This window comes from Podarcis vaucheri (assembly GCF_965113315.1).
Source record: "Podarcis vaucheri genome assembly, chromosome: 5".
In the NCBI taxonomy this organism is placed as follows: Eukaryota; Metazoa; Chordata; class Lepidosauria; order Squamata; family Lacertidae; genus Podarcis; species Podarcis vaucheri.
In genome coordinates, this window is record NC_138763.1 from 4,711,399 (window position 1) to 4,734,794 (window position 23,396).

The following is a 23,396-nucleotide window of genomic DNA, read 5'->3' on the forward strand; positions in this document are numbered from 1 at the left end:
ACTGAAAAAGGGCAGGTAAAGTAACTGACTAGACCACACCTGTTCCGGGCTCATGATCTGTTGATGATGCTGATCAAATAACTTCAGGTGGAAGACGGAGGCAGGGAGCAAGCTTGTTTTCTGCTGCTCCAAAGGGCAGGCCCCGACCGAACCAATGGATTCGGATTTTGAGAAAGGAGATTCCCACTGAACCTTAGGGAGGGCTTTCTGACAGAGCTGTCTGACAGTGGAATGGGCTCCCTTGGGAAGTGGGAGGTTTTTCCTTAGAGGTTTTTAAGCTAAGGTGGGATGGCCATCTCTCAGGGATGCTTTAGCTGAGATTCCTGCATTGCAGGGGGCTGGACTATAATAATAATAATAATAATAATAATAATAATAATAATAATAATATAATAATAATAATAATAATAATAATAATAATAATAATAATATAATAATAATAATAATAAAGGTAAAGGAACCGAACCCCTGACCATTAGGTCCAGTCGCAGACTACTCTGGGGTTACGGTGCTCATCTCGCTTTACTGGCTGAGGGAGCCGGCGTACAGCTTCCGGGTCATGTGGCCAGCATGACTAAGCCGTTTCTGGCGAACCAAAGCAGCGCACAGAAATGCCGTTTACCTTCCCGCCGGAGTGGTACCTATTTATCTACTTGCACTTTGACGCGCTTTCGAACTGCTAGGTTGGCAGAAGCAGGGACCCAACAATGGGAGCTCACCCTGTTGTGGGGATTCGAACCGCCGACCTTCTGATCGACAAGTCCTAGGCTCTGTGGTTTAACCCACAGCGCCACCCGTGTCCCTATTATAATAATAATTTATTATTTATACCCCGTCCATCTGGCTGGGTTTCCCCAGCCACTCTGGGCGGCTCCCAACCGAATATCAAAAACAATACAGCACCAGACATTAAAAACTTCCCTAAACAGGGCCGCCTTCAGTTGTCTTTTAAAAGTAAAATAGTTGTTTATTGCCTTGACATCTGCTGGGAGGGCTGTCAGCATCGCCCTTTGAGCCGGTGCCACCAACTGGACTCGTCCACTCAGCCCCGACTGGGCTAGGCGAGCTGAGTAGCACTTCCAGAGACCACCTTCTGCACAGGAACAGGTCAAAGTGCTGTGGACTCACAGCTTAGAGATGTGAGCACCGGATTCACTCCCACAAGAAGACAGTCGTCGCACAGCAGAGTCTAGCAGAGTATATAAACAACTCGGAGAGCAGCTCTGTAGAATATCTTCTTTATTCTATCTACAACTATTATGCAACTATATGCAGAGCTAAATAGGTCTAAGCATAAATGAATGGTGAACCGCACTGAGTGTCTGCAGCTGCTCTTAGCAGCAACCGTATCTAAACACACAATCTCTCTCTAACACTCAGTCTCTCTCTCTCTCTCTCTCTCCGACACACTGACGGACTGACTCTTTGATGTGGTGCTGGAGCTGAATAAGTAGAGAGCAGAACACGCCTCCTCCTCTCTGGAGAATCAGCAGACTCCTCAGGAAATTCTTGGATATGGGAGGGGTGAAAACTCCTCACCAACTCCCAATAGACTGCAATCCACTCACAGTATAAAAAAAACTGCCATTGTCGTAAAAAGACTAGCAGTGATCTACCCAAAGTTGTGGAGCTTTTTTTAGGAAGCCAAAGTTTTTTTTGGGGGGTGTTTGGCTCTTTTGTAAGGAGATTACTGAAGGGCCCCAGATCGACCAGGATCTACCAGGAACACCCTGTGATCTACCAGTTGGACATGCCTGGCTGTAACCCAACAGTCCTAGGCTGACCGGTGAACAAGGTGCTGCAGGAATCGATTGCTGGACTTGAAAAAGCCACGCGGTCACCAGCAGTGATGTAGGTGTCAAAGTTTTCCCAGATACGTGCCAAGAATACGTTAATCAACTGGAATTTGACCTCCATCCAGGAATAAATATTGAACCACCTGAAAGCTCGAGGGCTTGCGTACACAAACCTACCTCGAAGCAATCCCTCAAACGGTGACTGCATTTTGAGCTCTGCCTTGAATAATTTTGCAGTTGTTCAGCCTAGAAGCTCCTTGGGTGATATTGGGCCAGTCACAGCCTTTCAGCTTAACCCGCCTCGCCCGGTTGTTGTGAAGATGGCATGGAGAGGAGGTGGGTGGGGAAGAAGCATGAGCTCCTTGTAGGATATCTCTTTGGCGAACATTTGTAGCCAAGTAAGACTGTCTTCCATAAACACAGTTTTAACAATGAGTCCGTAAGTGACTGTGGAGGCCAATTCTGGATCCGCCCATCCTTCCACAGTGAGAACATAGGTTTCCGGATGGGAGTTGATCCCAGTGAGGGTTTGCCAAGCGTGCCTCCCTCTTAGCACGTTTCTCCCTTGCGTTCTGAGTTCAAATGTCTTCAAAACTCCTTTGGTAAAGGCTGTTCTCCAACTGGAGCGCTCACAGTCCAGTGTTTCCCAATTGTCGGTGTTTATACTACATTTTTTTTTAGATTTCCCTTGAGTCTTTAAACCTCTTTTGTTGACCACCAGCATTACACTTTCCATTTTTAAGTTCGGAATAGAGTAGCCCCCTACAATGCGGGAATCGCAGGTAAAGAATCCCTGACAGGTGGCTATCCAACCTCTGTTTAGAAAACTCAATGAAGGGGAGTCCACACCTTCTGAGGTTGTCTGTTCCGCTGCCAAATTACTCTTACCATCATAAATTTATTCCTAAATGTTCCTCTCAATGTGATATATTCAGGTCAGAGAACATGACACTTCCCAGTATTTATAGAACTCTATCTCTTGATTAGGGACGCGGGTGGCGCTGTGGGCTAAAGCCTCAACGCCTAGGGCTTGCCGATCGAAAGGTCGGCGGTTCGAATCCCCGCGGCGGGGTGCGCTCCCGCTGCTCGGTCCCAGCGCCTGCCCACCTAGCAGTTCGAAAGCACCCCCGGGGGCAAGTAGATAAATAGGTACCGCTTACCAGCGGGAAGGTAAACGGCGTTCCGTGTGCGGCTCTGGCTCGCCAGAGCAGCGATGTCACGCTGGCCACGTGACCCGGAAGTGTCTCCGGACAGCGCTGGCCCCCGGCCAATAAATGTGAGATGGGCGCACAAACCCCACAGTCTGTCAAGACTGGCCCGTTCGGGCAGGGGTACCTTTACCTTTACCTTTATCTCTTGATTGCTTAAATGTTTAGGATCTGATCTGATTTTCAACGGCGTGTTCGTTAGCCGCCCTGTGCTCTGTATAAGGCAGGATGCAATTATTAACAACAACAATAAATAGCCACGGCAAATCATCAGGAGGGAAAGTGGGCGAGCTAGATCCCTGTGGTCAAAGGGATATAATTGCAGTGGACACGTGTGTAGATATTTAAAGAAGCACAAATATTAGGAAATTCTAACCTTCATCCAACGACTGCCAAACTCAGGGAAGTCCTTGCTTCTCAGGACCGTGGGGTTTGCGAGGTGCAAGACTTCATTTTCCTCACTGGAGCCAGAATTCCTTTTTGTTGCTTTAGAGCAGGGGCCCACAACCTTTTTCAGCCATAGACTGGTCCACTGTCCCTCAGACAGTGTGGTGGGCTGGACTAGATTCCTTTTTTATTTTAAATAAAAGCACATTCTACTCATGTAAAAACATGCTGTTTCCTGGATTGCCCACGGGCCGGATTTAGAAGGCGATTGGGCTGGATACGGCCCTTAGGTTGCCTACCTGAGGCTACCAGCAAACCAGTTCCTTTGGGCACTGCTGCCACCTAGTGCTCAGCCTATAGAACAACACCTTTTCTACCATTTCAAGAGGGTCTCTGCCAACAGCTTCCAAAATGGCTGAGTCTCGCTGCCAGCGCTCTTTGAGTCCGTCCACCAACGTGCGGTGTGGATCAGAGCTAGGAGTTGGGTCATTTGCTTCCACAACTCTCATTCATACTAATAATGGGTTGGCAGCTGCTCTTTTTCATGAGGCGGTAGAGGCGCTTCCCCCCCCCCAAGGCATTGCATTTTGCATGCAGGTCACGTTTAATCCCTGGCATCTCCAGGGAAGGGCTGGGAACATCCTGCCCGAAACCCCGGAGAGCCATTCAGCAGCTGGTTTAGACCAGGGAACCTTTGACCGTCCAGGTGTTGCTGAATTACAGCTCCAACCGGCCTCAGCAAGCCTGGCCAAGAAGCAGGTCTGGTGGGACTTGAAGACATACAGTGGTGCAAGACGATTTTCCCTATGGGCTTGCTTTGCAAGATGAAAACGTCTTGCAAGTGTTCCGATTTTTTTTCGCTTCCCCCCGCTTTTTCGAAGCCGCTAAGCCGACAATAGCCTTTTAGCCGCTAATCTGCTAAGCCTTTAATAGCTGCTAAACCACTAATAGGGTTGCTTCGCAAGACAAAAAAACCGCTAGACGAAGAGACTCGCGGAACGGATTAATTTCGTCTTGCGAGGCACCACTGTATATGCTCTGGGCTTTCCTAATTTGGACTCAACTTGGTCTCTTTCAATCCCTCCTCCTTTATTGCATCCCTTATTGTTTTAAAGACATTAGCCCCTTCTCTTTCTGGAGAAAAACCAGCAGCAGCCCAGACTTCCTCCCTGCTTCCTGTTCCCTCTTCCCCCACATGCAAAAAGGTCACAAGAACCATTTTGTTTCTGCATGCTAAAGCCTTCCTTGTTGCTTTGTATCAGGCCATCCGAAGGGCAGAGACGGCCTGCTGCATTGAGGCCAACTAGCAGCATTTAATGTGGTAAAAGCCTAAAGCACATTTCTTTAGCTGCTACTAATGCAAAGAGCCCAAGGAGATACCTGCACAAAGCAACCAGTCCCATTACTATTTTGACTCTGAAGAAATTGGGAATATAGATTCTCCACTTTGCAGGGCAACCACAGCATCACTGAATACATAGTCCTCAATAGGTCTTTGTTTGCGCAGGAGTCCACAAGCTTTCAACGTACACTGGAGTTCAATTTATTATTTAACTGTGACTTCTATCCTGCCTTTTGCAGCTGCACTTGAAGCTCACCCCGCTCCAAACAATCCTGGGAAAATGGGACTAGCCCAAGGTCATATTATACTTTCTTCACACTCACAAGAGACAAAAAAAATGCCCACAGTATTAGGTTTTAATAGGAGCAGCCAATCAATATTTATAAGCCCCATCTTAGCAAACTCCTACTTGAAAGGCACATGGCTACATCACTACAGGGCAACACTTTGGTTTTGGAGAAATATAGTTAGGCAAAGAGCAAGGTAGAAATTCATAGCAGGAATTTTCCCACCTCAGTTCAGACGAAACAATTATGTCTCACTTCGAAGCAACCAAACTTACAACAGAACATTCGACCTTGTCCTGCTTAAAGCTGGTTTCCACCCATTTGTGTATGTTGCACCATGTTTGAGAAAAAAGCGAGTAAATTTTCACTTTTGAGAATATTTCTGCTACCTCTGCCACCTGAGAAAGTCACAGCATAAAATTATGTGCCCGCCTTGACAAATGAATTAGGTGCACTGATGGCATCTCTGCCTGTGATGGCAGCTTAAGCACAATTTCAGGTGTTGGGGACACAAAAGTATGGACACCTCCTTTCTCTCCCCGTTTCCAGCAATCCTTCAAAGCTTTGCGTAAAACCCCACTTGCCTGGCTAGTTTGTGGATTCCCCTGGAACTTTGCTGAGAAACACACAATAAATCTGTTTAGGCCCTTTAATCTGTCCAAGACAGTGTGCCAAGACACAAATGATAAAACATTTTTGCATTTTTACAGCAAATAAACAAAAAAACAAAAAAGGAAAAACCCTACAGAAATGTATAAGGAAGTTAATTTTGTACATGGGGTAAAACGTTATAAATTCAGGACAAATGCACTGACACAGGTCAACTCCCACATTTCTTGTTGCTTTTTAAAAGTTCATATGCGTGGCCAGGCAGTCAGATGGCTGTTTCTTCATTGAAAGGAATTTTTCCAAGTAGCTCTTAAGAGGGACTGCAACGCATCTTGGAATGTCCTCAGAAGGCTCTGTCATATTGGTAGTGACAGAATTAAAAACCCCAGAGTCCTTTCAGATATAGGGACAAGCCACTCAGTCATCAAATTTTATCTTTTTCCCTTGTGGTTTGTGGTCGCCGCCACCTCCTCTGCCTCCCCTGAAGCCGCCGCCTCTGCCTAAAAGAGATAAAGAGGGTGGAGGGAAAAAGAGTAATTTTTAAAATCCCAGCTCTTCACACACTGCCATTATTCAAATATGGAAGGACCAACATTATCAGCACAAATACCTCCAAATCCTCTGCCACCACCCCGTCCGCCAAAGCCTCCTCTGCCACCCCGGCCTCCTCTGCCGCCACGACCGAAGCCGCCGCCACCGCGTGGCCCATCGCCCTTGGGCTTGGCAAAGTCGAGGGTCACTTTGTTCCCATCAATCTCTCCATCCTCCATGGCTTCCTTTGCTGCTTTGGCTTCTTCTGGGGAGCTGAAGTCCACAAAGCCAAATCTAGGAAAGAGCAGGGGACGGTTTGAACATTTTGCCTGGGAGCAATACAAGCACAGACACAACAGGTGCCCTTCTGGGTAGGAAGAGGACAGACTCAGACTGTCCCAAGTTATCTGCAATACACCCCTGAGGCATCTAATTTCCTAGCCCACCTTCCTGCCAAAGGGACTCAAGGGATGTTAAACTCAGTTTGCTGACAGAACATGCCTGCTGAAACAGGATTTTCAACCCTAGACTTTAACTAAGTTTCAACAGAACAGCTGATCTGCACTCCTGAAGTATTTAGCCTGAAAGAAGCCAGGTATCAGCTAACTTTCAGCTGTCTAGGAAATACATACAAAAGGCAGGTCTCCCCTATAGAGGATGGCCAGATTAGTTTGTTTTTAAATGCAGGTAAGCACCAGCTAATAGGGACGCGGGTGGCGCTGTGAGTTAAACCACAGAGCCTAGGACTTGCTGATCAGGTCGGCGGTTAGAATCCCCGCGACGGGGCGAGCCCCCATTGCTTGGTTCCAGCTCCTGGCAACCTAGCAGTTTGAAAGCAGATAAATAGGTACTGTGCGCTGCTCGGGTTCGCCAGAAGCATCTTAGTCATGCTGGCCACATGACCTGGAAGCTGTCTGTGGACAAATGCCAGCTCCCTTAGCCTATAGAGCAAGATGAGTGCTGCAACACCAGAGTCGGTCACGACTGGACCTAATGGTCAGGGGTCCCTTTACCTTTAAGCGCCAGTTAAGGTTATGCTCAAAGTCAATTGAACTACAATGAATATTACACTTAATGCTGGTGTAGTTTCTGCATGGCTACAAACAATGCTGCTCAAATGCCCTGGCCCTGAAATGAAGGAATATTTCCCCCCTAAAGTGGGGCCTGAACCTACAACCTTGAGACTAAGAGTCTCCTGCTCTACCCTCTAAGCTTCTGACATCAATAGTCTATACTTGTGAAAGCCGCACAGATGGGGATTTTGCCCGTCCTAGACGTAGATATCCACAAACTTAACTGCAGGCTGCACTGCATGCTAAGAATCTGCAGGCAGGCAAGTTGCAGTGTTGTCCCACAGCAATGACAGTAGCTCATCTGAAGCAGACAAGGCACCCAAGGTCAGGGCTGCAGTTTTACTCTTCTTCTCGTGCGAATCCATAGCCTGCCACTGGATTATCAGCAGGAAGGAGCTCATTGAGAAGGCAGGAAGGCTCCTGAGTTTACACAGAGAAGCTCAAAGCAGAGGCCTAGTGGAGGGTGGGATCAAGGGGAGGTCGGCAGCAGTGGGACTTTTGTGCTTGCCATCATGTCAAAAACTCTGGGACAGAGGCAGCTTTACACCTACCCTTTGGATGAGCCAGTATCTCTGTCAGTGACTATTCTTGCAGTAACGGAGCCTTCAAACGACTCTTTCAAGGTTTCTTCTGTTGTTTCCTCAGACAAGCCTTTGACAAACAATGTTTTGCTTTGCTCTAAATAAAAAAACAAACATTAAATTTTAGCCCTGTTGATACAGCAAGGGCTAATTAAAACACCACCCCCACCCTTAAATGATTTTAAGTTAGGGCACGGAGAAAGACTTACGTCCAAATCCTCCTCTAGCATTGAAACTCCTGTTTTGTCCCCCTGGTGTGCTGAATTCCAGCCTGATTGTCCGGCCTTCAATTTCTGTGTTGTTGAAGGAATTCATTGCTTCTTTCGCATCCTCGGCTGTGGGGAAGTCTATAAATGCGTACCTGCAGAAAGAGAAGCCAGAGTCAAGTTAAGAAAATGAGTCACAGGGGTAGATGGGGAAACAGCTTCAGCCTAAGCCAGTGGTGGGTGCAGCCAGAGGCAAAAGCGAGCCCAACCATGCATGTTATTTCCTTCGTTTAGCAGCCTAGCATGTAACCCACCCTCCAGCTAAACAAGCACCAATCATTATCTGAGTCCAAAGACACACTTCAGCCAGGCAAGTCTTAAGGAGGTCTAACTTCCTAGGGCAATGACATTTAACATTCTGAGGGGTTGCCTAGTCAAGAGAGAGGATTTAATCATCAAGTCGCCACACGCCTGCTCCTACATACCCTTTTGGCCTCCCCTGGTTGTTCTGTGGGATCCTGATTGCTGCCGCTTTCTCAAAGACTTCCTGGAGAGATTCTTCTGTCGCATCATATGAGAGGTTGTTCACAACAAGGGTCTTTGACTCTCCACCTACAGAAAATAAAGTTTCATTCTAGGGTCACTCCAATATTTTCCACTGATTCTTATTATCATTCTCCTCCATCTATTAACAAGAAACAGAACTGCCTTTGACAAACTGTCAAAGAAGAGAATATTTTGGTTAGACTAGTTGCAGATGGGGTGCAGGTGTTTGTTGTTAGCTTTCCTGGTTGCCCCATGCTAAGATGCAACGGTTCCCGTGGAAGTTTGGTCCAGAAAGCGCTGGCAGCTGCAGAAGGCTAAAGAAATGTTTCTAGGAAAGGAAAACACAAACACCCACCCACACTGACAATAAGGTAAGCTGAAGCCCCACAGCAATCAAAATTCTAAAGGGTCATCAGAAGGAAGCAGAAACCAACTAAGCCTTTTGAGAATTGGGAGTGCAGTGGTACCTTGGGTTACATACTCCGCTAACCCAGAAATAGTACCTTGGGTTAAGAACTTTGCTTCAGGATGAGAACAGAAATTGTGCTCTGGCAGCGCAGCGGCAGCCCCCATTAGTTAAAGTGCTGCTTCAGATTAATAACAGACCTCCGGAACAACTTAAGTTCTTAACCTGAAGTACCACTGTATGTCACTGTAATGACCGCAGCTTCTCTGCAGTCACCTTTCAGTGTTTTGTCATGCCAAGCCAATTCCAACACCAGATACCACCTGAATGCACCAAAGCAGATTACCTGGCTGTCCTCCTTTACTGAATTTTCTGCCATCCTGCTGGCTCTTCTCACCGGTGTAGTCAAGCATGATGGCGCGGCCCTCAATCTCCATCCCTTGCTTTTCCTCCATCGCTTTCTCTGCGTCTGCCTCTGATTTAAACTCAATGTAGGCAATCCTGAGGGATGGGGAGAACACAAAAACGGCAAGTTTGTTCTGAAGGTCTTGGGGAGATAATTCTCTAGAAGAAAATAGCTAGCAATGATATTAAACACCATCCCAAAGGTACGCTCATTACAATGAACCTTGCAGGGGAGTGAAAAAACTCCTACAGACAGATACAGCCCTGTTGTAGTACAACAAATTTGAAATCATGTTGGGTAGAAGGAGGGTCAGAACTTTTAGGATTTCCTGGATAGAAAAGCATATGCAGAGTAACTGGGGAATTCTGCTGCTGACTGGCAGGGTCCCCAATAATGCAGACCACAACCTCGTGCTAATGGAGCTACATACCCTTTGCTATTTCCATCCTTGGACACCAGCCTGACTTCCAGGGCATTGTCAAAGACTTCTTGCAGGTCTTCTTGGGTTATACTGTAAGAAAGGTTCTTCACAAAGATAGTCCTTGCATCTCTCTCTAAAAAGCAAACACCACAAGAGGTTACAGACCCAGAGAAAAGCACTTTGAACACTCACACTCTGTGGCATCTATTTGGAAACTTCGCTCTATCAGGAGAGCCGCAGGAACATGTGCAGGCAAAGGCTGCTTTAAAGTCCTTTGTCCACGAGCAACAATAAGAGGGTCCAAGAATACCAAGCTTGTTCTAAAAAGAGAGCTTACCTTTCTTGTTCTCTTGGATGCACTCCCTGGTCTTTGCTTTTTCCAGTTTTATTTCCAAGCCCAATAATTTCTTTCCATTTAGCTTAAGTGCCTTATCCACATCAGCTTCCGATGAGAAATCCACATAGCCAAACCTCCTGCAGAACAGAAGGTTTATTTTCAGTCTTCAGCCCAAATATCCACAAGGTAACCAAAGTAAACAGCAGCCTTAATGTGGCATCTAAAAACTAGCAAGTCTACCCAATGGATACACTAGGCTGAACATGCGTAGTATTTGCAAGGGGACACAGAAACTCTGTCACATTTTAGGCGATGACTGCTTGCAGAGCTTTAAAAGTTAACATGTTTTACAGCAGTCTCATTCAAAATCCAGTTAAAGTATTATCCTTCTGCTACCCACTCTTCTCCTGGAATAACCACTGTAAGATGCAGCAGTCTCCTTATCTCCGGAACAAATACTACTTTTTGAACAAGTGTCTAATTCAGGGATGGAGAACATGTGTCCCCCTCCAGTTGCTGTCAGGCCTCCTAAGTCCCACTGGCCCCAACCAGCATGGCCAGAGATGATAGGGGTTGCTGTCCAACAAAATATGCTCTTCATCCCTAGACCGAAGCAGCATTCACTTCCTCCTTGCCACAACAGAAAGATGTTTTAAAGTGAAGTTTTTACTTTTAAAGAATTCTCAAGATTTCGTAATATACACAAGTAAACTTAGTTCTTACTTTGAGTTTCCAATTCTGACTTCTTGCACTTCAAGATCCTTTTTGGCAAAGAAATCCTTGACGGCAACTTTCAGTTCCTCAAAGTCTTTGTTTCCATTCAGGTTGCCCATGAAGATGGAGAAGGCAGCTTCTAAAAAGTTAATGGAAGATTACATGAGTTATGCAAACACTTCTAGGAAATGACTACAGTAAGGGATGGAGCCACCTGCGCAAAACTCCTAGGGCACCAAGCCTGGGAATCTCCCAACATTAGCTGTCATTTCCACTGGTAACTATGCTACATTAAGAGTATACTGCACACTCACTGGAGCAGTGCAACAAGGACCTTCCACTCTCCCCAACACATGCCAAAAGAACTAGCCCTTATCCTTCTTTTACCCACCTCTTCTAGTCTCTTTTCCTCTAATTCTCATGCTCCATAGCACCCTTTTAAAGCCTCACAGATGTCCATTTTAACAGGCAGCGTGCTAATAAGTAAAAGAATCCTTGAAAAAAGGCCACTATGGGATCCCTGAGATGGGATAGGTTACCATGCTTTTTGAAGGGTGGATTTCTCACCTTCCGTTTTCTTTTTCTTGGCATCTGGGGCGCCTTTCTGCTTGGCCATTTCCTTCTTTCTTTTTCCAGACATTTCTTGCACGTTCTCTGTAGTGGGAAGAGAAGCAGAGGAGGTGTCAGAAAGATCCCAGGGGGTGCACGGAGCACACCAGAAGGGGGCAGCTGGATCAGGACTTGACTATCTTCAGGATGTGTTCATATGTGATTGGCACCACATCAGCTCAGCGAGAATTCATCATTTCCAGCTCTAGGACCAAAGCAGAAGGCAAGGCAACTGCAATGTTTTGAGGGCTCTGAGGGACTTCAGAGATGGCCAACTCACCTTCCTCCTCTTCATCGTCCTCTTCGTCATCGTCCTCCTCCTCGTCGTCATCATCTTCCTCATCCTCAGAATCTTCTTTGGCGGCTTTAGCAGGTGTGACTTTTACTGGTGCAGTTTTTGCCAGCACAGCTTTTTTCCCTTTTGCTGGGGTGATCTCCATGGGCTCATCTTCAGATTCTAGAACCACAGGGAGCTCTTTTAGGTAACACTCACAGTGCAGAGCCACTGTGTCAAAGAGATGCACTCAAGAACAACTCCTCTTGCTCACTTTAGACTCCTTAAAAAAATTATGCTTGTTACTACAAAAGTATGCTTATGAACATGAGAGTCACGAGCCTCAGTGATGCCACTGCGCAACGTCACAGAATCAGACAACTCAAAAAGCAAGAACTGTGCAAACCACAGTTTGGAACGCGAGTCAAGCCTGCGTAATACTACCTGGGCCTCCATTTTGATGTGCCAGTGTGTCCAGATTAAAGTTTATTGTGAATTGATTCAGCTGGGAATCAGGATTAGTATGCCCCCACTATGGGCACTGTTTATACATCCAACACATCAGCTCATAGTAGAGACATCACAAGATCAGTATTAAGTCCCAATAATCATCATCTGTGCTGGTATCTAGACTCAAACAAGGCAGCAAGTTATCTCGACCTATTCTGCTTTTTCCAACCCAACTATTTATTCTGAAACTGGATGACTCAGAATAATCCCTACAAGTGCTTCTCATAAATGAAAGAGCCTTACCATCATCCTCCTCCTCATCTTCGTCGTCTTCATCATCCTCAGACTCTTGTTTGGCTGATATAGCAGCTACAGCAGCTACAGGCTTTTTTCCTGCTGCCTGCACGGCTTTCCTTACTGGCACTGCAGGCTCCTCCTCAGATTCATCTGCATGAAGCAATTTATCAGCAGTTGTTGAAAGATCAATACTGGAACATTTATAAAGGCCTACTGAACATCTAACTGTATGATGAGAACCATAAACCATGATTTAAGACATAACTACCTAAAGGATTGAAATGAATCATATGGTTCATGCATGGCACCACTGACTCCAAATGGTGACCATCTTGTACTACAAAACTTAGTAGCACACACACGTTATATGTATGTATATGTATAATGCAAGAAATAGCATGCTGTTCTCGTGTATTTTTGCTTGCTTTGAATAATTTGCTGCTTTGCTGTAAAAGCCAGAAACTTTTCTGAATCTGGCAATAGCAATTTCAGTTTACTAAAGTAATTTACCCCACCAAATTCACCTTCATCCTCCTCGCTATCCTCCTCCTCATCTTCCTCCTCTTCACTCTCTTCTTTCTTGGCGTTCTTCCCGTTTTTTGCTCCTTTGGCAGGAACCGGTGTCTTCTTCAGTGGAGTAGCGGCTTTCTTTGCTGGGGTAGCCGCAGCTTTTTTGGCTGGGGTAGCCACTATCTTCTTACCAGGAGTTGCTGCTTTTTTGTTGGGTGTAGCTACGGCTGCTGCTTTTGCTGGGGTAACTGCTTTCTTCTGGGGAACCATCTGCAGGAAGAGAAATATTCCAGTCAACAAGGCACCATGCAATCTAAGATGGATGCAAAACTGAGAATATTGTTAAGATTCATGCTCCCTTACCTGGGAGCAAGCCCATCTGAACACAGCAAGGTTTGTTTCCAAGTCAACATGCATAGGATTGCATGGTACAACAATCTCTAACCACTAGTTTGCTCCACAAATTAACACAGTTGGGTCTCCTTAGAAGCTATCACTAAGGACTACTATGAGGTAGCATATATAGATGGGACTTAGGAAGAGAAATTAACTTAAGACCTTGACCTCCGCCCCTAGGAGTGCCATTTTCATGCAATCTTTTTTTTTCTCCCCAAAACTTGATTTTTCAGCTAATGAGCTACCTTAACCCTAGTAATAATATAATATATAAAATATATATTATTTATACCCTGGCCATCTGGCACGGTTTCCCCAGCCACCTTAAGCACCTTAAGAAATTAGATTTAAGGTTACACTGACTGGCTGCCAAATTCTTACCTCTTCCTCACTGCTCTCTTCCTCTTCTGATGATTCCTCCTCTTCACTGTCGTCCACATCCTTTGGAGGAGGAGCCATTTTCTTCTGTTTAGGCTGGCTTTTAACGTTCTGGTGGGAGACAGAGTAAGAGTTAGAAGCCTGTTTTTCCCAATGCTCAAAATTGCTGCTACCAGGATACACTTATAAGTCTCCTTACTTACTGAAAAGTGTGCTACTCCTTTTAATAGTTCGCAGTGAAGCGCAATTACTTAAACACCCATACCTTATACCTTCCTCTTTTTCATACAGGAGATCTTCCCATCTGAATGGGAATGCTTAACTAATTAACATTAAACATTCCAGCCTTGCTTCCCTCTTACTACTACTGCCACAATCCAACCACAGGCAGGCAATGCAAAGCCCCACTGATCTCACTGATAACTAGCACATGGCAGTTAAGTCCCACTGATCTCACTGCAACTTAGCGCCATGTGCTTAGTTATATTACGAACATCAGCAGGCCTCTGAACTATACTCCATTAATACAGACACATTCTGCCCAACCATATGCAAGCTCACTGTGCTACAGGAGCAAATTCCCCCCCACCACTGAAGCATCACGTACAAGCACTTCAGGCGGCGTGTGGGATTCACTCTCTATGTTATTAAGCAATTATAAAATGTTATTTGCTCCCGCCCGCTTTACAGCAGCCTCCCTCGAGAGAGGACGTGTTTTTGCGCCTGGCGGAGGATCAATCTGGTTCTGCATAGAGATACCCAATATCCCTACGAGACGGAGCTCAGGATTCCCGTGAGGAGCCCTCCGAGCCTGCCTGAGATACGAGGGCCGGCGGAAAACCCCCTCAGTGGCTGCTTCCCCCGGGGAGCCTCGTGGGCAGCAAGCGCAGTCCCAGCTCCGCTTTCCCCGCCACCAGTCATCGGCTGACCCGTTGCTCGGCTCCTTTCCTAAAGATAGCTAGTGTGTGCTTTAAACTAGCGATGTTTCCCACGAAGCCGCGTGGCCGGAGGGACCAGACCCAGGCGGCGGCGGCGAAGGCCGCAAGGCCCGCGACGCTGCACCACGTGGAACCCCCCCTGGAGAGCGGCTTCCTTCCCCCTCCCACGTGCTCCGCTACGCACGGCCGGGATCACGTGGCCACGGCGCGGCGACGCCGAAGCGCGCGCGGCGCCCGCTCCCAACGCCCCCTCCCTCCCTCCCCTCGAAAACCGCTCGCTCGCGCGCCCGCCAAGCTAGGCTACGCTAAGCTAAGCTCGGTTGACCCGCGTATGCGCGGCCCCCCCCGCCCCGCCCGCGAGACGTCGAGCGCCTTTGAAATATTCCGGCTGAGGCGGAGTAGAGGGCGCCTAGAAACTCCTCGTGCGGCGCGCGCGCGCCCTCTCGATCCCGTTGGAAGAGAGAGGGCGATGGGCCTCTGGAAACCGCCCGACGTTCTACTCCCGTGGCGCGCGCGCGCCGCTTTGAGAGGCCGTTGGTTGGTGGGGGGGCCTTGAAACCGCAGCCTCTTCCAATTCCCTTTCTTCCCCCGCTTAATTCCCCCTCAGTGGAACCTGCGGGAGGCCTGGAAACCGGCGCGCGCGCGCCAGGCCGCTGTCACGCCGCCCTCGTTTTCCCCCTCCCTCAGAATTCCGCGCGGGCCAAAGAAAGGGGCCTCCATGTTGTGGGCCTTTCTCTCCCTTCCCGCCATATAGGCCGCGGCGCTCACCTTGGCGAGCTTCACCATAATGGCGGCGGGGTTGTCCGGATGTGTAGAGCGTCGAAAGAAGCCTCCGCTCGCTCCTGGCGCCTCGCTCGAGTCTCGGCCCGAACCGAAAAGAGTGAGGTCGAGGACTAGCTTAACTCTTTCTCCCGCCCCGCGGCGCTGCCTTAGCCAATCGGCGGTCGCGGAGCCCACCGCCCGCCCCCTCGCCGAGATGAGGAGCCACTCCTCGGGCTTTTTCGGAGTAGGCTGGGGGAGCCAATAGCAGAAAGGCCCGCCCCACCCAATCAGAAACCGCGCCTAATTCGAAGGCGGGTCGAAGGGCCGCGGCCAATAGGGCGGCAGCGCTGGTAAGTGCGAGAGCTGCGATAGGCCCGCGGTGACGGGCGGAAGTGGCGGAGTGAAGGAAGAGGAGCACGTGGCGCTGGTCTGTCTTCAACCATGTGGAGCTGCCCATTTTGTGTGATGGTTTCTCGGCGGGGGGTGGGGGGAGTTTGGGAAACTGCCTAGCGAGGTGGGAGACAAGGATCCAGCACTCTGCAGACTTACCTGGCAGTAAGCCCCCTAGATCACAGCGCTGTAAAGACGTGTTGGTGGAGAAGCGGGTGCTTTAGGAATTGGGCTTCATCTATGCATGACTATTAACTGGGTTCAGTGGGGTTTACTTCCCGGAAAGTACGCGCGTGCTTGCAAGCATCTAGGTGAAGCAGAGATTTGGAGAGGCTGGAGGGGGATTAGGGACCCGCTGGGTTGAGGGACGCGTGTGCGTTCCTCATCTTCGGTCGGGGAGCCAAAACCGAAGGAGAAGTTAGGTCAAGCCCGGAGACAGGCCATCAGTATTTATTCTGTAGCTATCTGCTTCATGGTTCTAGTATGGTTATAGCATACAGTGTTTCGGACTGAAGAGGCTGATCTGGGGTAGTTGGCCTGGGGCATGAATAAACGGTTTGTGTGTGTGCATGTGTAGTAGATACCTTGCCCTAAGCCTTAGGGGATCAGAAGGAATTGTATTGTATCCTAGGCAAAGCAGTCAGGCACATTTTTCTTCCAGAAGTGGGACAAAAAATATGCCTTCTCCAAAATGGGTGATCCTTTCTTTGAAAGGAGGCAGCTTTGGGGGAAGACCATGTGGTAGGCCATGTGCTTTGCATGCAAAAAGTTCCAGGTTTGATGCCAAGCGCTTCCAGGTAGGGCTGGAGAAATCCCCTGTTTGAAATACTGCCAGTCAGCATAGATGGCACTGAGTTAGATACGTAGACCATGATCTGACTTTTCATAAGACTGCTTCCTTTATTCCAACATGATGGGGAAATATTGTGTAGTTAAGGCTGTGTACACGCCATACATTTAAAGCACATCCCCCCCTCCCCAAAGAGTCATTGGAATGGTAGTTTGTTAAGGGTGCTGGGAATTGTAGTGCAGTGAGGGGTAAACTATAGTTCCTGGGAGCCTTTGGGGGTGGTGGGTGCAGCTTAGGCAATGTGAATTTATTTGGAGATTGTATTAACATACAGGATTTGGGAATTCAGTTTCAATCTCCTTTTTCCTCTTTGAGTCATTAGATGGCATATGGAGTTCTGGGCACCTTTAATTTGATCTGTGCTGAAAATATTCCAAAGCCATCAGCTCATCGGAAATATATAGGGTGAATGTATTCTGTGTGCTTCTGCTGCTAAAGAATGCTGGGTAGAAAACAAGCAGAATCCGCCTGCTGGAAATTCTACGCAGTTTAGCGGACCACACTGTGAAATCTATTTGTCAATGCAAACATTTCGCTTTGCTAACAGATGGTGTACCTTTTCCTCCCTCCTCCCAGCAAGTAAAATAATACCACTTCAGAATTGTTTTAAATGTTTCAACAAGTTTCATTTTCAGTCTTCTTTTAATTGCAACTCTTCTCTCGTCATCTGAAGCTTGCAAAATTGAGATGGTTACTGTTCACTTTTAAAAATGAACCTGAAGTTGCTTCCCTGCCCTTCCCCCCCTCCTCCATCCACATGGAGAATCCTCAGCAAGGCAAAGAAGTTGTTGGGTGGTTTTAATAGAATCATATAATTGGAAGGGACCATCAAGTCCAGCCCCTGTCAGCGCAGGAATATTTTGCACAATGTGGGGCTTGAACACACGACCCTGAAATTATTATTTCAGTATCCTATTCAGTGCCGGATTTACGTACTATATAAGCTAAAGCTTAGAGCCCCACTCCAAAAAAACCACAAAACCTGGATGTACATTTCCAAAATATAAGATAAAAAGCAAATAAAACCTACATACAGCAACAGTGTTTTGTGTGGTGTAGGCTCCTATGATGTAAGTAATGGGCCTCGCCTGCTAGCCTGCTCCCTAAAACATCACTGGTTTGCTCATTTCTATATACAGTTGTACCTCGGGTTACAGACGCTTCAGGTTACAGACTCTGCTAACCCAGAAATAGTACCTCGGGTTAAGAACTTTGCTTCAGGATGAGAACAGAAATCATGTGGTGGGTTAAGAACAGACCTCTGGAACGAATTAAGTTCTTAACCAGAGGTACCGCTGTTTAGGGTGCCTACATTCTGCATGAAGGTTGGCGGTTTGAATCCCCGCAACGGGGTGAGTTCCCGTTGCTCGGTCCCTGCTCCTGCCAACCTAGCAGTTCGAAAGCATGTCATGTGCAAGTAGATAAATAGGTACCGCTCCAGCGGGAAGGTAAACGGTGTTTCCCGTGTGCTGCTCTGGTTCACCAGAAGCGGCTTAGTCATGCTGGCCACATGACCCGGAAGCTGTACGCCAGTAAAGCGAGATGAGCGCCTGAACCCCAGAGTTGTCTGCAACTGGACCTAATGATCAGGGGCCCCTTTACTTTACATTCTGCATGGACTTTGCATTCTGCATGGACTTTTCAACAATTACTTTGATAAAATACATATTTTGTTATGTGCAAATGGCTTGAGATACCTATTAGGTCCATCAATTACTATATAGCATATATTCCACACACAGAACAGCGACAATTTGTTGTTGACAAAGGACAGCTGCACATATAAAGGGCCCCGTTATCACCGGTAGCTTAGGGCCTCATCAAACCTAAATCCGGCCCTGATCCTATAATTGGAGAGTTCAAAGGATTGCATGTGTAAAGTTGTAATTCATGTTCTTAAGAACAGGCAAGGCTTGGCCATTTGATGCTTCCTTAAAAGTGGATCGTTTCCAGGCAGGCACACATGTATATGTATATGTTTATCTTTACCTGCTACCTGTTCCTTTTAGCTGTAGATGCCAGGTATTGAACCTAGAACCTTCTGTACACAGAGCACATTATTTATTTATGGTGTGGGCAGAAGGCAGGTGAGAATTGACTGTCAACTCTGGGCGATTGGAAGCAGACTGGTGAGGGCTTCTGGCTCACAGCCACCCACCGCCACAAACTGGGTAGGTAACAATGGAGAAGTATTCCCAGTCTGTGAAGGGGTCAAGCCAGTAACTTGCCTTGGGCTGCAAGCAGAATGATGTGATGTGCCCGTATAACCCAGTCTCAGTTGACTAGCAGCCATTGACTGCAATACATGAGGTTTCTATAATGTTTTTTGAAGGGCAGCCCCATGAACAAAGCACTGCAGTATTCAAAAAGGGAGTTTACTATACCAGGGATGGAGAACCAAGGCAAAGCTAGCTCTCCTTGCCCAGGTAGGGGCTAATAGCCATGATGACTAAACCTATGTCCCCACTGGGGAAGTAATAGTGCCACTGTATTCTGCTCTGGTCAGACCTCACCTGGAGTACTGTGTCCAGTTCTGGGCACCACAGTTCAAGAAGGACACTGTCAAGCTGGAACGTGTCCAGAGGAGGGCAACCAAAATGGTCAAAGGCCTGGAAACGATGCCTTATGAGGAACAGCTAAGGGAGCTGGGCATGTTTAGCCTGGAGAAGAGGAGGTTAAGGGGTGATATGATAGCCATGTTCAAATATATAAAAGGATGTCACATAGAGGAGGGAGAAAGGTTGTTTTCTGCTGCTCCAGAGAAGCGGACACGGAGCAATGGATCCAAACTACAAGAAAGAAGATTCCACCTAAACATTCGGAAGAACTTCCTGACAGTAAGAGCTGTTCGACAGTGGAATTTGCTGCCAAGGAGTGTGGTGGAGTCTCCTACTTTGGAGGTCTTTAAGCAGAGGCTTGACAACCATATGTCAGGAGTGCTCTGATGGTGTTTCCTGCTTGGCAGGGGGTTGGACTCGATGGCCCTTGTGGTCTCTTCCAACTCTTATGATTCTAGGACGTGTGGATCCAGAATAGGCCTCCACTGTCACTTACGGACTCGCTGTTAAGACCCTATTCATGGAAGACCATCTTTCTTGAGCTAGAGTAATAATCCACCAACAAATTTGGGATGTGGAACTTCAATGCCACGTGAGCTTGATGAATAAACACCCAGCAATAAAAGATAACGGGAGAGGATTTACCCCAGCAAATTATCTGTCAAAATTACAAATACCCAAATACAGACGGTCATTTACCCTCGCTAGATTCAACGTGCTGCCATCTGCCTTATTGCAGGGCAGATTCGAGGGTAAATCATAAGCGGAATGAGTCTGCCGCTGTGAATTGATGGAGGTAGAAACTCTCTCTCATGCCTTGTTATGCTGCTGTTTATACAGGGATATACGCTCGGTATTTATTACCCCTGCTATGCAAAAATCTCCAAATGAATCCAAACTTCTAAAATCCCTGGTAGAGGACAAGGATCCTGAGATCACGTTAAGGTAGCCAAATTCTGTGCATTTGCCGTAAAACTTAGGGAACAAGCTGCTATCATAATGATTAAGGCCTTAAATGATAATTTTAGGTTATATGTTAGTTTTAATTTATATATTTTTAAACTGTTGCTATATCTGTATTATCTCTGTTATACCTAATTGCAATTTTAAATGTATTCTTATCCTGTTTTATTACTTCTTTGATATTGGATGTGGGCTGGAACTGGTCTGTGACCGAAATAATAAATTAATTCACAATCTTTCTTGGCTATGAGTGATCACCGAGGAAGAAGAAAAGAAGAAGGTCTGCCTCCACGGTGGGAGGCAAAAAAGAAGAAGAAGAAGCCTCCAGATACCAGTTGCTGGAAGCCACAGGAGCAGAGAGGGTTCTTGTTCTTGGATTCTGTGTGTGATTTCCCCACAGGCTTCTGGATGGTCACTGTGAGAACAGGATGCTAGACTAGAGAGGCCATTCTTCTTAGGTTCTTATAAGCTGCAGAGCAGGACACAAGACCTACCCACCTTGGAAGAATGGCAGATGCAAGTAATAGACTACATGGAGATGGTGGAAATGACTGGCAGAATCCGAGACCAGGGAGAAGAGTCAGTGGAAGAAGAAATTTAAAATTTATTTGCAGAAACATTGTAAAATTTTTGAATGTTGATGACATTGAAATGAATTGAAGGGGCTCTAGTAACAAGGTAAAAAAATATGAGGGGATTAATAACAGATAAATTAATAGAATATGAATTTGCTGAACTAAATTTAAAAAGGGATACAAAAATGGGAGAAGTGAGGAAGTCAGGAAAATAAGTTAACTAAAGTGGAGATAAGAAAGAGAGAATTTTTGTTTTTCTTTTATATGTGTTTTTTCTCTTTTTTTCTTTTTTGTGTTTAATGTTTGTAATTTTGTATTTTTGTATTTTGTATTTGTTTTGTATTTGTTTTCTTTTGTTTTTTCCAACTTTTCTATTGATAAAAGCTAATAAAATATTACTAAAAATAAATAAATTATAAGCTGCAGAGCAGGAAAGAACATATTGGATCAGGAAAATTGAGCTGGGGGCAGGATAGAATTGTAGAACACGGGGCTGTAGAGCTGGAAAGCCCCTGGGGTCATCTAGTCCAACCCCCTGCAATGCATATCCATTTAAATTAAGCAGCCAGGTGCTAGAATCTGAAATTGGACCAGACCTTATGCAGCTTAGGTTTGGCAAGAGGCAAGGCGTATATGGGAAAGAACAAATCCTTAGGTACATGCAGTGCTTTTTTTTCTGGGGGTACACAGGGGTACGCATAGCCCTCAACATTTTGTGAATCTATGTTTAGCCTAATTGAGGGGCAGTGTTTCAATGCGAGTAGGAAAATGAGAGTACCCCATAACGTTTTTTTGAGAGCACTTGGTATTTGTACTTAATTTCAATTTTTAATTGTTTTTCTTAAAAGTTTTTCCGTAGTTGCAAAAGTACATAGGGCATCTCTGCTTTCAGTTCATAGAGTTCTTTCTACAGATCATTCATATTCAATGTGAGGCACTAATGTTATAGACAGCATAAAGATAGGGGAGAAAAGAGAAGGGGAGAGAGAGTGGGGGGAGTAAACTTTCATTCTATTCCTCAATTTCATTTGTTGAGGACTTGGATTGCAAACCAGACGTCTGGTCAGGAGGGTGACCAAGGATTACGGAGAGAAACACTTGCTCAGTGAAGACTCAGCTGGGTCACTGCATATGGGGCTGTGCAGATCAAGTAGTGCCCATCATCAGGGCGGTACTGAGAAAAAACCCTCCACTAGCTCCACCAAGGCTTCCTCTTCATCAAAGGTCACTTGGGAGTTGTTGTTGTCATTTAGTCGTTTAGTCGTGTCCGCCTCTTCCTGACCCCCTGGACCAGAGCACACCAGGCACTCCTGTCTTCCACTGCCTCCCGCAGTTTGGTCAAACTCATGCTGGTAGCTTCCAGAACACTGTCCCACCATCTCGTCCTCTGTCGTCCCCTTCTCCTTGCACCCTCCATCTTTCCCAGCATCAGGGTCTTTCCAGGGAGTCTTCTCTTCTCATGAGGTGGCCAAAATATTGGAGCCTCAGCTTCAGGACTTGTCCTTCCAGTGAGCACTCAGGGATGATTTCCTTCCGAATGGATGAAATCCTTCATAATGTTCCATTTAAATCTCACACCAGGAGTTTCATCAGGCCTGCCACTTTGGGGCACAATAAAGCCAGAACTGGGATGGATGCTTGGTCAGACACCGGAAGGCCTTTGATTCTTCGCTTCCTTTGGTTAGATTTCCAGGTGCTCATTCTTCTTTTCCGCTAGGTGGCAACAGGCGGCTGCATTAAGACCATTAGCTCAGAGCCTCTGCTGAAGAGGATGTTGGAAGTTGTATTGTGAAAGCGACAGGTGATTTGAGAAGAAGGAGGAGTGCTGAAAACAAAAGCAAATCAACTGAATAAACTTAAAAACAAAAGCAAATCAATTGAATAAGCTTTTCAACAGGAGCAGATAGGCAGGTGGGCTTTGTGGAGCAGAGGAGGGGGGCATGTGAGTCAAGCAGATAATGGAATCCTGATTAGTTTACCTGTCAAACATATTGGGAAACTGGCGGTGGGAAAAAAGGCCAACTGATTTAAAAGGATGTTTATATGCACCTATGCAAAACTGTCTTATCTCTGAATTGGTGGCTTTCAGATTTCTTAGCTTCAGGGATCCCCTCTGCCCAGGAACTCACTGATATGGGAAGTCTTTTGTGGCCTCATTTTAGAGCAGGGCTCCTTGGATCTTCTTCGCTTTCTCTTAGGAGAATCCACCCAGCTCCTCCGCCCAGAAAGACAGAGCGAAAGGGCAAGGCTGCCTCTGAGCACATGCTGAGCCTATGAATTGCTTCCCAGATGCGTACAAAATCAAAGCAAGTATTAATCAGCCTTTTGCTAGTTTATATTTCTAAAAGTCTTAAATAGTTATTAATTCTTCTTATTGAAAATTTAATTGCTTTGTCTTTTTGGTAAATCACTTCTGAGGTTTTTTTTTTTAAAAAAAATAACAAGTGATGTATAAATTGTATGAAATAAATTAATGGAGGCCCACTCCTGACTCACGTTCTTCGTGAACAGCCCTTGGCGGGCAGAGAGGAGCAATTAGACCAGACCACGCAGGGGGCGCTTGCATAAGTGCGCCTGGTTCACGCGCCCTCAAAAA

At 46.5% G+C, this 23,396-nt stretch overlaps 1 protein-coding gene across 1 annotated transcript; it reads right to left on the reverse strand.

Annotated features, from left to right (window-relative positions):
• Positions 1-5,655: 5,655 nt before the first annotated feature.
• On the reverse strand, positions 5,656-15,631 carry NCL (nucleolin). Its single transcript, XM_082224189.1, has 15 exons — positions 15,471-15,631; positions 13,768-13,875; positions 13,005-13,260; positions 12,487-12,630; positions 11,740-11,916; positions 11,418-11,504; positions 10,860-10,989; positions 10,137-10,273; positions 9,809-9,932; positions 9,319-9,473; positions 8,506-8,632; positions 8,024-8,175; positions 7,785-7,911; positions 6,240-6,454; positions 5,656-6,129 (listed from the first exon to the last, which is right to left on the reverse strand). Exons 1-15 carry the CDS (start codon positions 15,486-15,488, stop codon positions 6,047-6,049), a joined length of 2,040 nt encoding a protein of 679 aa, XP_082080315.1. The 5' UTR covers positions 15,489-15,631; the 3' UTR covers positions 5,656-6,046.
• Between the last annotated feature and the right edge of the window lie 7,765 nt (positions 15,632-23,396).